The sequence below is a fragment of the Gasterosteus aculeatus genome, chromosome 12 (assembly GCF_964276395.1).
Source record: "Gasterosteus aculeatus chromosome 12, fGasAcu3.hap1.1, whole genome shotgun sequence".
Classification (NCBI taxonomy): Eukaryota; Metazoa; Chordata; class Actinopteri; order Perciformes; family Gasterosteidae; genus Gasterosteus; species Gasterosteus aculeatus.
In genome coordinates, this window is record NC_135700.1 from 11,532,750 (window position 1) to 11,550,006 (window position 17,257).

Sequence of the window (17,257 nt, forward strand, 5' to 3'; positions counted from 1 at the left end):
GCTTTGGGAATAGCAGTGAACTTACACATTTACATGCAAATGAATGCCACTTATCTTAATCCTAATATTTACATTATGATTAATATTCGTGCAAATTGCCATTTCCAGTAGAACTAATTTACCAAGCTGCCACTTCGTGCTTTGTGTATGAATTACTGCTCTGTGTGTGTCTCCCACAGCATCAGCAGTGCCAGTCAAAAAGTAGCACTATTAGAAAACGGATAAACAGTCAGCCAAACACAACTCAAAGTCAGGCTGCCGCAAAGTGATGCAACAGTATGAACACAGACTCCATTTCCCCGCTATGAAGCACAATGATCGCGTGTAACTACTGTATGTGAGATGAGAACCGTCTGGCTGTTCCTAAAATAAACTTGGCGGTTAAAGAACACGGACAGGTTGATAAATTGTAAGAACTAATAGTATAGATATCACATATCATTCCCAAAGTTAGTTTTTCTGTCCCAGCAGGACAACGTCAGCTCTCGACATGCTAACACAAGCGCCGGCTCGCTACTCACGGTGCAGAGTCGGACGGGGCCCTCGTCCGGGATACAGGATCACACTTGCAAAAGGTTTGGAAGTCTTATCAAGACGTTCGTTCCCATTAGGGAACTTTATCTCCGTCAGTTCGGATGCTTTGACACATTGTGACATGGACGTACACATTAACCAGCCCACCCCTGATGTCCCGGATGTCACTGACCTGTCGGGGACTTCCTGGGGAGCTTTACCCCCTCCTGCTCGAGGCACAGCCTTCGAACACTTGTTGGCAGTCATGTTTGTCCGCAAGCTGCTCACTCACCTAATGGACAAACACGAGGATGGGAAACATTCAATCAGTAAATAAACATGAGCTCGTGCTGTAGATCGAAACACCTCTAAGGTTGTTTGGGTTCGTCAATGAGTGTTATTAGGAATTAACACTATTACTAAAAATATTAAAGGAAATTCGACCGTGTAAATACACAAAAGGATCCACACCAGTCTTGAGCATGGACAAAACTTCTGGTGCCACATCAAATACAAGGTGGCCAACATTCCAGTAAGGCCACAGCTTATTAACTCTGGCATCAAACTATGAACATAAATAAAGGAAATCATGGTCTTGATCACTACAAATAGCTTGACTTTTAACACTGTTAATTCAGACTCAAAACAAAAGTAGCATGAGAGTCCAGAGAAAGGTAGTTGTTGAGCTTCAGCTTAGAAATACGACAAAGCAGCGGCTTTCGCCACAGACGCCGTGTTCAGGTGGATGGAAGTGCCATAACCAACACAACTGATGCTTCAGCTAAAGCTTCTTCTCCACAATAATAAAACAAGTTAGACAACACAGAACAAGATTTGCTGCCACTAAAAGGGTTCAACTGACATTATTTGAACAACATTTGGATCATAGCCACAGGAGGCCTTTGGAAATAATTCCAGTTATATTGCCCCTGCCTGGTTTGTTGTACAGGATTAAATCAAGGTCAGTTTGTCTGTCCCTGCGCTTCATTCTATTTGGAGATTGCCGAGCTGCTGCCTTCAGGTGGCTGCAGATAATTAACCCGTGTTATACAGACTATAAGCAGCTGAGGCTGTAAATAGTCTCATTAAAGGGTCAATTGAACAGACATTTAGCACAGCCTGACAATAGTGAATTTTCAAGCCTAATACTCATATTTAAGTGTTTATAACATCAGATACTAATTCTGTATCGCGCTATAGTCTTTTATTTTTTTATTAAGAGACAACATAAACAAACATGTGTCCACAATATTTACTAACTGTAGAAAATAAACCTTTCACTACAAACTATGTCATGAAGACAGTTTATAACACATGCATGTTGTTTTTATTTATGGTTCAGACTAATTTAACCTGCTTTATTTAACAACATGAAAAGTCCAAGAACAGCAGGAAATAATAAACATTTCCTGGACTTAAACTCAAATTAGACTAGCAGTTTGTTCAAAGTATTGCCGATTGCCCCCGAAAGTCACTCTCTGAAATGCAGCAACGAGCTTTTTGAAAAGGGTCAAAGCGAATGTTCTGCACCATAAGGGGGTCAAACGCAGATCCTCAGAGATTAAAGGTGGAGGATGGGAGGGTGTTTGGCAGCATGGCTTGTTTACAGGAAGTTGTTGTATGGAGAAGCCAGCCAACCAGTGGTGAAGCTGAGTCCTATAGAGACAGATGAGGACGGAGAGGGAGCATTCCTGCCGTCAGCTATTTCCTGTAACTGTCGATTGTGCTCAAACGACGGGACATGCATCATTATTTTCATCAAATAATTATGTTGTCCTGTCAAAAACAAAACACGACACTCACATTGCGTTTCTACAGACAACCGAATAGGACATGATCACTTTGAAGACGTGTTCCGTGTTGCGGGCGTTACTTCCGCCATCAAATGTACAAGTGTCAAGTTTGTAGGTGACGGAAGGGAGATTCACTTCTCAAATCATCTCTATTAATCAAAGAGCCGTAGTCACATTTGGGGAAAATAATACTGATGTCATTGAGGATTGTCCAGTGAAAATAGACTATCTGGATTTCCAAATGTAAAAAAAAATAATGAACGACTAAATAATATATCCATGATTGCATAATAAAACAAAACAAATCTGGACAGGAAATTGAGCCAGAAATGCTTAAGAAATCAAATATTTCATAGTACTTTAATTTAGACCAAATGAAACAAAGTTCAGACACACTGGCAGTTGTCTAAAATATCTTTCTGATTAAGACCTGCTGGAAAAATGTTAGATGTTTTTGGAAGAGAAATTCAATATTTTCTCCTTGATTGAAAACATGAAGCTTCAATTTGTAAAACCTTAAAGGAAACATACAGAGAGTAGAGAAAAACAGATGTCAGCTGCCAGGAGCTAACGCAATTAAATGATTTTAAATTGTGTCAGCTCCACGCAGTTTAGTTAAATTAAGCAACGTTTACTAGTAAGAATTCCTTGTTATATTTTCTTTGTGGGGGGGGGGCTGAGAAAGCCTAAATGACAGAAATGGCTCCCAGAGGCCCAACACGGACTCTGCAGTGTAAACACCAAGGCGTTAGCCAACTGACTTCCTGAGGTCTGATACCATCTCCCTACACAAAATCACAGGCGGTAAACAACCACTTCTGAGAAAGCTCTGAAGTACCTTTACGTTACAGCCAGACAGATTCAAGGCAATGTTTCACTAGTAATGGACCAGTGGTCAAGAGGGAGACGCCCACCGCTTCATTCGGACTCCTCCAATCGTTTCACTTTCATAATGAATACCTTGACGTTTAATGAAGGCGAAATGTTTGTGACCACCTGAGGATTTTGATTCCTAATATGAATCCGGTTTCTCCTGGGGGAAATATCTGGACCTTTCACTGCTAAATGCTCAATAATGTTCACCAGGCCTTCGCTAAATGTGTCTTTCGGGCGTCTTGCACATGATGCGTTTTTAGTGCTTGTTCTGGTTGCCTAAAAAAAAAGCTTCAATGCCGCAGATGGAGACAACACTGATGAGAATTTGGGGATTGGACCGAAACAATAAAGTTGCGCCCTGAAGACCGAAAGAATGAAGTGAAAAACACCAAAACTTCCTGCAGATGTGAGGCGGGAATTGAAACGATAGGATTTAATTATCTGTGACTACACCACAATGAGCAACACCATTTAGATTACACCACTGTTAATATGCAGCGATTTATGGGAGCAGACTTACATATTGACACCAGGCCTGTTGTGTGACCTCATTGTTGATGAAACTGAAACCAACCAACCAGGTTGGAGAGAAAAAGGACTAAAGGTTTTGGGACTGTGTCTTCTTGACTGCTTCTTCTGTTGTTCGTCAAACAACACATCTAGCTTTAAAGACGTTACGAGTTCTTTTTCATTCTTCCTGGTTTTGTCATGTTCGTATACCAGACTTACTAATTGATTACAGGGGAGGGATATCGGTGACGCACATCTTTCTCAGCAACAAGAGCATATTCATGACATGAATGGGTCTCCATTACACAATCTGGGCTGGAATAAAATAAAAGAGCCTTTGTGTCCAATGTGTCCTTGAGAGGGAGATGTGGTTAAAGCAGTGAGTCTCTTATCAGCTGCGCGTGTGTGTGTGTGTGTGTGTGTGTGTGTGTGTGTGTGTGTGTGTGTGTGTGTGTGTGTGTGTGTGTGTGTGCTTGCGTAAGAGACACCTTGACCAGCAGTTAAAATATCTTTCAAAAGAGAGTCTGCACGTCATAGACCCGGTCAAACACGGCAGATCATCTCATGCACTTTCCTCTTAACTAAAAGCAGGAATGTGTTATTATTTTTGGTTTCCATCAGACTTGTGGCTGCATTTACAATATTAAAAAAATGTCTTCAGAGTGTGAAAAAAAGCATAGGAGCAGCACAGAAGCACCTGGACTTGATGGCAAGATCTTGTTTTTTATTCAACAAAAGACTAAACCCAAACATGTGCTCTCTCGGCACCTGGCACGATTGTATGTAAGAATTTTATGACGTCAAACAATTATTTGGCTGTAACTGGGTTCAATTGGAGATCGGTCCTATGGTGTATTAGTTTGTCCTGAAATGTGCAGTAGCAGACACAAGGATCCATAAACAGTCTAATATTGTCTTCTGTCTCCTTCCACCCTGTGATTCCGGCTGACCTGCTCCTTATTTTCTGCTGATTAGAGTTCAAGGTTTTTGAAAAACACTGCCGAGCTTATCAAGAAGCAACAGGGCATAAGGGAGTGAAAATTGCTGTAGATTCTCAAGTCTTTCCAGACTTCACAACTCACTGGCAGTCATGAGGCCACACAGTGATACATGCCATTGTTTCAATAAGACTCGAGCTGGCATGTTGCATTGTGGGAGTTGCAGAAATATTCTGGTCCAAGAGAATCAAGGTCTTGATACTAAATAATTCAGTCTGCATGAAAGCATCTATAAGACCCCACACGAGCTGTACATGAGAGATGCAAACACAAACAAACAGCCCTGGGTTGCAGGAATGAATTAAAAAATGCAGCTCAAACTAAAAGCCTGATGTATTACACTCTGGATTTCTTCACATGACCAGCTGACTCTGGCAGCCTGAATATGTCTTTCATGTAAAAGAAAACCACCAAGGTTGTTGCACAGCCGTACCTATATAATTACCCCCATGCTCTACCACATAGCTCGCCGTGCTGCCACTATGTAGCTCAATGGACCAGGTGGAACCAATTCATGGAATCTTTTTTTATCTTGTTTTTCAGCCACTTCAGCTTTTTTCTCTTTCTTTTTTTTCCTGAGTGGCCATGGCATATTTTCTCTTTGTGGAAGAGAGGAAAAACCCTTCTGTGTAACGTAGATATGAGCATGCACAGCTGCAGAGGCAGGCATGTGGAAAACAGGCTTAAATCCATCGGAGCTGCAGCAGGGGGGCTAGAGATGTGTCACAGAGCGGACCTCTGACACCCAGGCTTTGACTGTTCTAAGGACATTAAGGAGATAAGATGTATTCTCGTTTGCTTCTGTCTTAACAATAATCATTTGTACATCACCTGTGTTGTTGTATGACTAGTATGATTTTTGTCTTTCAATTGGAAGTGGGCATTATTCATACATCCAAATGATCATTATTTGGGCAATAACTCTTTATACACAGTAATAACATTTTCCCAGCAGAGGCAAAATGCTTCTTTTGACCATAAAGATGATCTTTACCTAATGACCTAATATGTAATTCAGAGTTGATTGATTGTAAAGCCACTTCAGATGGCGCTCTAGCTTCTCAAGCATGACTTATCTTGACTAAAAGGAGTGCGCAAATTAATTAAGTTAACTACAAATGAACTCATAAAGGCAACAGTCATTTAAATGATGACAACGTTAGATAATGAAAGCTTTAATTAAATGATCTAGGAATCTGACGACTATGCTCTGATACTAAATGCAATATATTACAGGTCACAGGCTGGTTATGAGCTGTTATAGAAGGAAGTGTTTTTTATCAAAAGGTCCACAAACAAACTGTCGCTGTTAACATTGAGACATTAAAGCCAGTTGTGAACTGCTTCTGCCTCACTTAGATGAACTAGCTTACTGAATAATGAAGGCATCTCATTGCGTCATACTGTCAACATTTGGATCGTGCAGGTCCGACTGATTCTTCACACCTCCGTGGGTGCGTTCTGGTTACAATGTGACGAGTCAGACTGCTCTGTGGCTGCAGGTCAATTATTACAAGACCTGAAAACCTCAATGAGAGTCAAGGAAGAAAAGCCACCGGCGTTGAGCGAACCCAGTGAAAGTGTCTCGCAACACAAAAGACATCTCTTTCTGTCATTTTTGTTACACAAACAGGTGCAAACCTCGATAGGTCTGTGCTACACTACTAAAGAGTTCTTCAAACTAACCCAACAGCAATGTCTCTTTAAAGGTAAAGGGTCGTTAGGTCACTCAAAAGAATACACCCACTCCGTGCAGCTGCAGACAATTTCCCTGAGAGTTACTTTTCACTTATAAATTCAGTTTGAAAATTCTTTTGGAATATCATGAATGAAATGGCGTTCACCACGACCGCCACAAATAAACCTTTCGGGTGGATAGACGGCCGAGGGAAAGAAGAAAATCCCTTTCATTACCATACGGACTGAACAACAGTGCATTTAAAGGCGTCGGGTGGGCCGGTACTGTTTCACTGAAAGGAGAACACAGAAGAATTTCCTCAATAGCTTTGTGTTGACAGCCCGTCCAGCGAGAGGGGACGGTCGTTGCTTGATCTGCACAATAGAAAGAGTTTAAGGGACGAAAATACAGCCAAATGAAGCCACTCATGTCTGTGTTGAATAGGAGAAGATCTCCAGGATTTAAGTTGCAATCGTAATGTTCTCCGATTCATGGCAGACGCAGCGAAGCTTCCCACATGTAAAAAGAAAACGTGTAGAGAAATCTGCCTGATTATCATCCAAGTAAGTACGTGACGTCACAAGAAAGTGGGGAACTTTTTTGTTTCATTTCAGACGCAGCATGTGCCAGTTTAAGAAGATTATTATATTGAATCTTTACTGTTTTCTTCATAACACACACAGGATGTCACACACAGTATAGCAGTATTCTGTGTGAACGATATGACCGCTAAAGCACAGCAGCCTTTCCAAGGTGACATCTAGTGTTTGCTGTGTTTAATCTCTCGAGTCCAGCGGTCTCATCTGGAGTTCTGCGTTCTGTTTATCAGCTGCTTTTTCGGATGTTAAAGAGCGATAACTCGTAAAGGTCCCGGCCTGTATCCGCCGGGACACGTTTCTTCATTCAAAGGTTCGGCTGCAAACAGAAGAAAAGAAGAAGGAAAAACAGGCCGTGTTTTGGGTCCGCTGGCGGCGCTTCATCGTTTAAACGTGTTACCAAATAAGGGCACGTGGAGTTCAGGGCTGCATTTAAAGCGCACCTTGCTACTTTTTCTGTCACTTCTTTTACATTTTCCTTTCGGACACATGTTTTTTTTGGGGGGGTGGAGGAGGGGGTGTAGTTTGTTCGGCCGGCTAGAAGCGAGTCCCCCCCCCCGGTTTTAGCTGGTCAGTAACGGCTTGGAAGCGCGGACTTGTAACGTTACCTCGGAGTCGCTCCTCGCATCCATGGCCGCCGGCGTTCTGGGACGTTTCCCCCCTCGCGGAGCATAAATCCCCCTTCGGATGCGCGCTGGCAAAACCGCCGCTGTCGGCCTTTTTTTGTGTGCCGGAAACCTTCCCCTTCTCAATAAACTCCCATTTATGTCTTTCCAACCAAAACCGACAAAAAAGTTGGGGAGGGGGTGAGTGCGGGGGGGGGGACCCTTCTGCCTCCCCTCTCTCAGACCGCTGCAGAGGGGAAGGCAGGGCTTGTTGCCCTGGAGACGGGCTGTTTGCCCCCCCACTTTTCCTCTGGATTCTGCCCTCCTCACACAGGCATTCAGCCGCTCTCTCTCTCTCTCTTGTTTATTGTCCCGGTGGGGCCGAGGAGTGTGGATGAATATTCACCAGTTGGAGCACATGTTGCCAGCTATGCACCACATTGTCCGGTTGACCCCCCCCCCACCCCACACCTCACCCCCCTCACCCCCCCCCCCCACGCACACACTACTTGGCACATGGGAAAACATTTCAACCAGCGCACAAAGATGTCTTTCATTGGTCAGGGATGGGTGTGTAACCAAGCAGCAAGACACTGTGTTTCGGAGAAAGTATTCAGATTTTTCACTGTGTGTCATCGCATTAAAATGCATTTAGTCCATAAGGGGTAAATGTACTCATTGTGCAGAGCGGGTCTTTTCAGAAGGGACCATTATTCATAAATGTATTTTAGTTGCAGTAATAGTAGAAATGTAAATAGAGTAGAGTATGAGCGCCTCATAACTGTTCTTAAGTACAGTGGTTAAATACTGTACTTGCATTCCACCACAGCTAGAGAGCAGTCGCAGTGACCGAGCTCTTAATCAAAGACATTGGGCAGCAGTGGAAAAATAAATATTGGGTTCCATGAAAAGTCATTTATTTGGAGGTGACCGGACAAACGTTTTGTTATCAACCAAATGTGCTTTAATTAAGTATGTTATGTTTTTACTAAAGAGCAAATACCACTTAAAGAGTTAAACCCAGTGGAAATGCTGTTCCTTGCAGCAGCGATGCAGAGATGTGCAGCAGAACCTCGTCTACAGGTGCAACGCGGCTCCTGTCGGGAGACGCAGCCTGGTTTTAAGTTACTCTTCAAAAGTACTTGAACAAATGTGCGTATATTACATTCCACTGTTGCGTATGTTTCAACATATTCTAAACATATCCTAAGTGGTTGGGCGTGCTTTAGAGCTGAACCACAGGCCTAAACTTGAGGTGACCACAAAAATGAAAATATTCAACCATAACATAATATCCCTCCTGGGTCTGAGCCGTTTAACTCTCTTTGTGCTTCGGTTCTGGAGCGTTCACTGAATAACAAAGAGCAGCTTTTCTAATGTAAGCTCACACATCTCGACGTGTATACTTTGTGGATGTTTATTTGGATGTTCATCGACTGTGTACGTAGCACCTTGCTAGATCACAAGTATCAGTGCTTCAAACTAAACGTGACATAAATAGTTACATTTCTTTCAAGAAATACAATGTATTGATCAAAGCTGATCGAAACAATCACACAACAAAACAATTATATGACAGGGAACTTCCTCCTGAAATGGATCCTCTTTTAACACACATTCACCGCTTCGATACATGAACTGCTTACAAATACTAGAGTTAAAGCTCCAGAACAAACAAGTAAAGGGACCTCGATTGGAAAGTTTTGTCGTGCACAATTTCAACTGTACACCTCGGCACCAAAACGTTATGTCTTTTTTTAAGATATATATTTAACTGTGAAAGTGCTTCTGTTTGTTTTTTTTCATGGCTCAAGGTATCAAACATGGACTCCTATGACATGCTGCTACGTCAGACATCTTTACATCAAATGTCGTCGTCCATAGAACCTGTTTTCAGGCATCTTATCATCGGACTCAGAGCGAGTCACAAAAGCGAGTCACAAAACTCAGACATCCGTCATCCCGGTGCGTCACATTAAGTCAACAGGAGGCCGCCACTGTGTAGTTTTCTCAGTGACCCACTTAAAAGCCTTTTCAAGGTCTCATAAAAAGAATGTTCTCCCAGAAAACACTGCGAATCCTCACAGTCTGCGAACAAAAGACTGAGGCGGTGGCTCCTTTCTGTGCGATGTTTTACCAGAGGTTTGCACTCTCGTGGCTTTGTTTCCATTGATCGCACCGCCATCTGCATTTCTCATTGAAAGCCACATCCTCCTCTTGCCTGACATGGGAGCAACAAACAAAGTTCAAAACCGAGCATGACAAGCATCTGGACACAAACATTGTCTCGTCTTCGACGGGGCGCTCTACTGCACCGCGCCGGGCCTCAGAAACGTAACAAACACGACGTTTTTAGGGGGTGACCCGAGCTGACGCTGTGAATCTCAGGTCTGTCTTCCCACTCGCGTGACTAAACACCTGCTAAGGCCACAGCCGCAGGAGAAAGAGGGATTCATTTATCAGATGAAAACCGCCAATCGTGTGTGTGTGTGTGTTTGTTGAGGATCCACCGGGAATCCCAAATCCAAAACAGACAAGGCGGATTATTTGGCAGCTCTGTGGAGATTTTCCCACCTTCGTGTCAGATTCTTCCTCCAGCTTCTGCGAGTCCACGTGGTTAGAGGGAAGCTACAGAAACGTTGAACCCATTTGAAAACATAGGATCATCAAACACCATTATTGGGTTTTTAGCAACAGACCCGAGGCGGCTCTTCAACTCCAGGATTAAGTGGAGGCTGACGTGTCTAGTCAACACTTCCGACAGCACAGTCAGAGTTGTCAAGGAAAGACGTCCTCTCTTCTTTGAAACTGAAAAGTGTCTCCTTAACGGCATGCTGAAAATAACATGACTTCATTTTTCTAAAACTCAAATGCAAAACACGCAACACATTTGATCTGCCGTGGGAGAATAAAAGGCAATGTAAGCTGTTTGATTATTCATGTTTGCAGCCCGAGGCACACTCCAAACTTGTTTTGACTGTCTTACTCTTCATACGGTTCCCATTTCACCGTCTGCAAAAAATGGAGCGGATGGAAAATGATGCTGACTACATACTCCTTCAGTCATGCAAAGCTTGATTCTAACCAACAGACATCTGTAACCAGCTGGGAAAATCTGTGATTTATGAAATAATAATACAAAACGATTGTTTCCCACAGTACGCCCAGCGACAAGAAACCATCACACTGTGTCTACAGTCCTTTGCTGCAGTTTTCACAACACAATGTGGTACTGAGCCCCATTGTTCAGCACAAGGACAGTCCTTCATCTCACGCCATGTTCACTTTTCACCACACAGCAGCCACGACACCCGTCTGATGTCTGGCTCGGAAACCTTAAAGGCAAATGGAGCGTAATGGTGTAATGTTTAACACGCTGGAGTTTGTGCGTGCATGCGTGTGTGTGTGTGTTTGTGTTTGGCAAAATGTCAACCATTAAACTCACACTTGCTGAGACATGAAGGCAAAGGTAAACACAGGTGAGTGGGTACACACGGTCTGTGTACCAGACATCATTACTCTTAATGGATTAGATGCAAAGGCAAAGGCGCCCCCTGTAGGTTAAGTCGTGCACATGGAGCACTAAACACTTCAAATTACTACTTTTGCCCCTTGAACGTCAAACAGTGGATCAGACAATTTAACCGCATCGGTCAAAGTCAGCGTGTAATGCACAAGTTTATGTGAGTCAACAACACAATAGTCTACAAGACGCGACGAGTTGATTTTGTTCACCAACACGTCTGTCTGAAGATGCTACAAATACCGCAAGTTCCTTAAAAAAGGCAAGAAAATGTCGATATACACACATATACTACATTGGATGAGGCGGAAGCAACAGCTTACCTGTGTGCGTGGTGTGTGCTGTCGCAGCGTTTGCTCAGAGATCCATTCTTTAGGAGTCCGTGTCGCTTTGTGTCTGAACTGTCTGAAAAAGTGAATTTTTTTCTCTTTTTTTCCGGCGGAAAGTCTCCTCTGCATAACTGGATGCAACGCGAACGAAAAAAGGAAAAGTGGACTGCACAGGAAACGATGACGCTTATGTATGGAAATCACTTTGTTTGGTGAAATCTGAGAGGGAGGGTTGTCAAAAAAATCTGCAGGCAAAACTAACGTTGTCTTAGTTTAGAACATAATGCATTTTTGAATTGTTTTTAGGTAATAGGTAGAATCATGCCAACATACCAGTTATTTTAGAGGGGAGTGTTTCCCATGTGTCACATTGAACCGAAAACCTCCAGCAAAAAACAATAGAAATGCCCTAAATATCTGAGTTGGTGCACATCCTTCAGCAATTTTGCACACACATGTAAGATGAACCCAGAACACGGTATTATACCAGTACATTTGAATAATGCTGTGCAAGTGTGTTTAAAGGCAATGAGTGGGCTATACCATTTAAAGGTGCATCAGAATAGGATGTTGGTTGGTTGGTTGACATCAAATTATATAAACTAATGAGTTGCAAAGCAAAAAGACATTTGAACAAATGCAAGAATCTCAAGTATTACATCAATTTATTTGAAAGTTAAAGATAGAACATATACAATAGTCAAGAACACTTCCAGCGGTCTCCACACAATGACCTCCCGTTCACTCAGAATAACACCAGTCATACTAATGCTGCCTGATAGACAAGACCATCGTAATGGAACGGATGTTATACCAAACACGTAGAACAGCCCAAATATATACGACTACTCATTAGATTTGTTTAGACAGTTGAAGAAATCAAAGAATTCAAGAGTGTCAGACGAGGATCAGAAGCACAGCTACGATTACTATGACATCACCAAGAGATTGCATCGATTCTTGCAACACGGTTCAGTGCCACTACTTTTAGATGACAAATATAGTGTTATGTGTTATATGATGAATTTCACACCAGCTATCACACATTACACACAATGGTAGGAATGAAGGATTCAAAACACATTTATAAAAGATTTATTATAAAACGTGCATTTTCAAAGAAGGCTGAAAGATTTATTTTGTACAGTTTTTCCTTCCTCAAGTGGTGCAAGCAGTGGTTTCGAAGTGATATTAGTTTTAAGTGTGGAAAGTACCAACCAGCTACAACAGGTCATGACTGCAGCCAGAGGGCTGCTCTCGTTATCCAGTTAACCAGGATGTTTTAGCCTGAAAGCCAAAAAATGCTTTAAAATATGAAAGCCTTGCTAGCTTTGGACTGAGGGGACCCCAAATGACACGATGGCCTTAGAGAATGCTACAAAATATCCACCTGAAAGATTTAATTTGATCTCACATTTATTAGTCGCTCCCATCAAGTCCTTAGCACTTCTTCAAACCGGACAGCAGGCAGAGAGTAAATTCTGCTTTTGGAAAAAGGCTCTTTAAGACTGTTTTTTAAAGATTGTGCAAAAAAGGGAGTCACTGTGATCTCTTGTGCTGCCCGCAGACTAAAGAGTTCCCAGCTTTGAATCGTACATTTAACAGGGACCTCTGCTCTACACATCCACATCTCCTCCCCCTGTTCACCTGGGAAGCGCCCGCTGTGTGAGATACAAACCACGGATGGACAGTTAGGAGGGGATATGAACTGAGGGCTCTGTCACAGTGATTTGTTTTTTCGCTCCACCTGTAGCTCTCGCTCCCAGAGACAGTCTAACTGAGAACGACATGACGGTCGAACACAGACTTCCTCTGCTCCTGGACCTGCCTCCTCCAGCGCTGCTGGGCATGCTCCACTTTGTTCAGCATGTTCGGTCGAGAGTGTGAATGCGACAGAACGTTGTGAGCGTTGGCAAAAGGCTGCTGGTCCTAGAAAAAACACAGAATGGAAACCCCCCCAACACACACAGTTAGCTTTAGTGGGTAATTTGTAGGTTCATCTTGTAAGATTAGGAAAATGATCAGTACTTTATTAAATTCATTTTTGGTTTTGATTGCTGAGATAAAGTTCCCATGGTTGCTGACAGAAAGCCACATAATAAAAGTAAATGCCAGAACAAGATTGGGAGGATCACAGCCAAAACTGTGGCAAATAGATTGAGGAAAATAAACCAAGATTATCAGTTGGGGATCTTTTCTGAATAAACATCACAAGCCCACCATTTCCTCTATAATTAACATAGCAGCAGTACTTACCCGTATACTGGTTTTGCTTTTACATCTCTCCCCTTTGTATTGGTCCATAAACCAGCAACATCGCTACAATAAGTCTCAACTTTGGGTACATTAGATAAATGTAGTACTTTTAAAGTCATTTAAAGATTTTTATAGCAGAATTTTCCCAATTTTATTGCTGTGCCACAAATACAACAGTGTTAATTTTGGCAACTATTTTTGATTTAGTCTTAGTCTTTAGACGAAAAATGCATATTAGTTTTAGTCACATTTAGTCATTTTAATCCTTCTTAGTTTTAGTCTAGTTTTCGTCACATTTAACAGCCATATTAAACTCCTTTTCTTCCCTTCTCAGGCCCAGGGACCCCCTGTGTTGTGTATATAACTGCATAATAGTCTAGCTAGCAGTACTTGGTTGTCCATTAGATGTCCCTCCTAGGACAGGTCTATAGCAGCGGGCGGCAAACGTTTTGACTCGCGGGCCACAATGGGTTGTAAAATGTGACGGAGGAGCCGGGCCAAGAACAAACGGTTGAAGTGTTTGTGTGAGCTGATATAAATGACATGTGAAAAATCGTTACATGAACAGATTTGGATTTTAACAAATAGCAAAGCATTTATTTGCAAGGCAATTTAACAAATTGGCAAGTGTGTAACAACTTCATGAGGACCAGGGATCTAAACGCAACACGTTGTTGTCTTTGTCTGTTTACTTGCAATGCTTTTGACATCGGAAACTTCATGGTCCTTTATTGTTTCCACTGTCCCAACAAAAGAGACCTTAACGTCCTACAATCGGTGCAATACATTATTTTCTTGGCTTCAGAACCTGCAATGAGTTTATTATGTTAGACGTGTTTGGAGAAGCCTGTAACGTGTAAGTATCGTGACTTTGTCAACCACCAACATGTTTGTCTCGTCTCATCTCGTTAACGAAAGTTAGAATAGATTTAGTCAGTTTTTATTTTTTAAGATCGTTTGTCACGTCAGTCTCGTCTTAGTCATGGAAAAAAGGTTCTCTAACAAAAAAATTTTGTCATAGTTTTCGTCGACGAAATTAACACTGAAATACAGTAAACGTTAATTGCATTAAGACGTTGTCATTTTACAGCACAAGCTCGTCACTTTGTCACTTGTTCGCTCGTGCAACTTTTTTAATATTTTTAACTTCAACTTTATTCTCTTGTTTTATACCAACCCATAGCCTTATTCTACTAACCCATTGCATTAGCATTTCATTTTACTTTATTTTATTACTTGTGCACTGCTGTCTTGTTGTCTATTGTTACACTGTCTACTGTCACGCACCAACCGCCAAGACATATTCCTTGTATGTTTGACATATTTTGGCAATAAATGTTTCCTGATTCCTGATTCCTGAAGCTCTCATGTTACACTTACTCCACAGAGGCGTGCTCAACAAGTTAGCTGCAGTCCAAATAGATTTATTGCTCTTTGAATGCACTTTCAGGTATTGTTTTTAATTGTGCTTGAAAATCTGTTTGTTTTAGATGCTGTTTGATTAGATTCTCACCATAAATGATGAATCTTGTGTGAAATGCTGTGCAAATGGAGGAAATATGGAACATATAAATGAAATTCTCCTAATATAAAAGCATTTAGAGAATGACCACAATATAAAAAAAAGCGTGTTGTATGTTAACAGTGAGTGGCAATGATGAACTATCAAGAGGAATACATACCCCAACATCATCATCACTTTGGATAAGCTGTGAATGTCCAAACAGACGCCTCTTCAACATGGGCTCCAGGAGCGTCAGGTAGACCATGTACAGCAGTAGCAGGCCCAGAATGGAGAGGTACATTATGATGGTAACCTAAATATTCACAATGATTACTGATTGTTTCCCTTGAAATGATCCAAACACATGAAGCACAGCGAATTAAGTGAAGTGTTGGATCAGAATAATGAAATCAGTGGCAATACAGATAAAAAGGAATCAACAATCCTTTGGATATAAAGTTACCTTAATGGTCGCCGAGCTCCTCTCTTCAAATTTACACTCGCAGCGTAAACAGTAGGCCTCCACATCTTTTCCATCGACCGGCATCGGTTCAACCACATGGAGACAGTTACTGATTCGCAAGAAAAAAAAACATTAAGGAAGCAGGAAAGTATCACTTCATGTCATTCAGGGAAGTACAATGACACATCTCTTACGCATACCAGTCTTTAAGAGAGACATTTTGTTTGTAGATTTGACCCTCGATGTCTCTGTATGGCGGACAGATGCATTTACAGCGGATGTCTTCCGAATTCTGTAACAGATCACATATTAATGATTTTGCGTTTTTTAACTTGAGAAATACCTGCACAATTCATTGGTAACAGATACATGTATACATGTATACATATGTATACACACAAACAGTAGTATACTTGTCATGTGATACAACATGATGTCATGAACCAAAGATGTATATAAAGAGATTAGTAATACAGACTACAAACAAACTCATAACCTTTTTGAAGTTGTACTGTAGCCTTTTCTGCAAAGTAACGTTATGCTCTGTCCTGTTTACAGTAAAACTGTCCAGGTCAGGTCACCGTTACGTTTCACCAATACAAGATATGGATTATTAAATTGGCGACAAGCTGTTAAAGATGATGTTAACTTCCCTACATCAGTAAACACTTAGCTAGCTACAGTATGAACTCAGTGATCAGTCCATTGACCACATCGAGCTAACATTAACGCGGTCTTAAACAACACAAATGCTAACGTTACCTTCATCGGGCTTACAGGCTTATAATGTTAACTTTCCTTTAGCTAACGTTTAATGTAACGTTAGCTTTAGTAAAACATGCGATGTTATATTCATATTATATTAGCATCACAGGGAAGATAACATCTCAGGGAGATTTAAAGAGATGAGAATTCAGCTTAATCAGCCCTCATCACCATTTCTTCTTCCGTCAGGATAGCTAGCCTGTGCTAGTTAATATTAGCCTTACCTTAGCTGTCACTTGGTTTAAAAGCACAAAACAAGCGACAGAGAATGCCTCGAGGAGAAACACAGACTTCATTTTTAACTTTACAGTCTATAGATTTACAAAGAACTACTTTCCAACTATTTTCAAAAACAACACCAGCCGTGTAAAGAACCCACTAACACACAGCTTTAGCCATTAAGCTACATATAAACACCAGCCCGAGCAGCTGACAGTGGCTTCCGGAAATGGCGTTGGGTTTTCTTCCGCGTGACTAATGACAGTGATCTACCGGCAGGCGGTGAGCATTGATATTTAAGTAATAGTAACATTAATCGAGTGCCTGTATTATAATAATATCATTTGGTTTTCTATTGCATGTTAATCAGGGAATCAATCCACAACTCTCTAACACAGTTAGTAACGTTTAACAACTCTCAGAAAAATGTAAGAAAAAATCTCCGCCTGGAGTGGCTGTAAAACGAATGCACCCCATGATATGACATCATAGCAAACGGATTATCTTCGGTTGACGGTCGATAATTACGAGGTTATATGAATATATATAAAACGGAAACGTAACTTGATCTATTAAATTTGATATTTAAAATGAATAGCTCATTTTACATTTTTAGTTACATGCAGCCA

General features: G+C 41.5%; 2 protein-coding genes across 4 annotated transcripts in view; both read right to left on the minus strand.

Moving 5' to 3' along the window:
- The window catches only part of dennd2b (DENN domain containing 2B), a 34,206-nt gene extending 22,637 nt beyond the window's left edge, over positions 1 to 11,569 (minus strand). The window contains exons 1-2 of one of the 3 annotated variants that reach the window (XM_040197831.2): positions 11,416 to 11,569; positions 707 to 805 (exon numbers count right to left, since the gene is read on the minus strand). In XM_040197831.2, coding sequence (XP_040053765.2) covers positions 707 to 780 — 74 coding nt within the window. In that variant the 5' untranslated portion in view covers positions 781 to 805; positions 11,416 to 11,569. Of the gene's footprint in view, positions 1 to 521; positions 806 to 7,572; positions 7,944 to 11,415 lie in introns of those variants that run through there. The other 2 variants (XM_040197821.2, XM_078085425.1) reach the window with 2 other exon arrangements.
- Positions 11,570 to 12,069: 500 nt separating this feature from the next.
- Positions 12,070 to 17,019, minus strand: tmem9b (TMEM9 domain family, member B). Its single transcript, XM_040164962.2, has 5 exons — positions 16,634 to 17,019; positions 15,845 to 15,936; positions 15,645 to 15,753; positions 15,360 to 15,494; positions 12,070 to 13,350 (listed from the first exon to the last, which is right to left on the minus strand). The coding sequence occupies exons 1-5, from the start codon at positions 16,703 to 16,705 to the stop codon at positions 13,195 to 13,197; spliced, it is 564 nt and encodes a 187-aa protein (XP_040020896.1). The 5' UTR covers positions 16,706 to 17,019; the 3' UTR covers positions 12,070 to 13,194.
- Between the last annotated feature and the right edge of the window lie 238 nt (positions 17,020 to 17,257).

Excerpts from the sequence above, each read along its gene's own strand:
- tmem9b (XM_040164962.2), bottom strand. The coding sequence starts at position 16,705 with ATGAAGTCTGTGTTTCTCCTCGAGGCATTCTCTGTCGCTTGTTTTGTG. Across the intron at positions 15,495-15,644 it reads GGAGCTCGGCGACCATTAAG|GTTACCATCATAATGTACCT; the intron begins GTAACTTTATAT and ends GTGAATATTTAG. Across the intron at positions 13,351-15,359 it reads AAAGTGATGATGATGTTGGG|GACCAGCAGCCTTTTGCCAA; the intron begins GTATGTATTCCT and ends TGTTTTTTCTAG.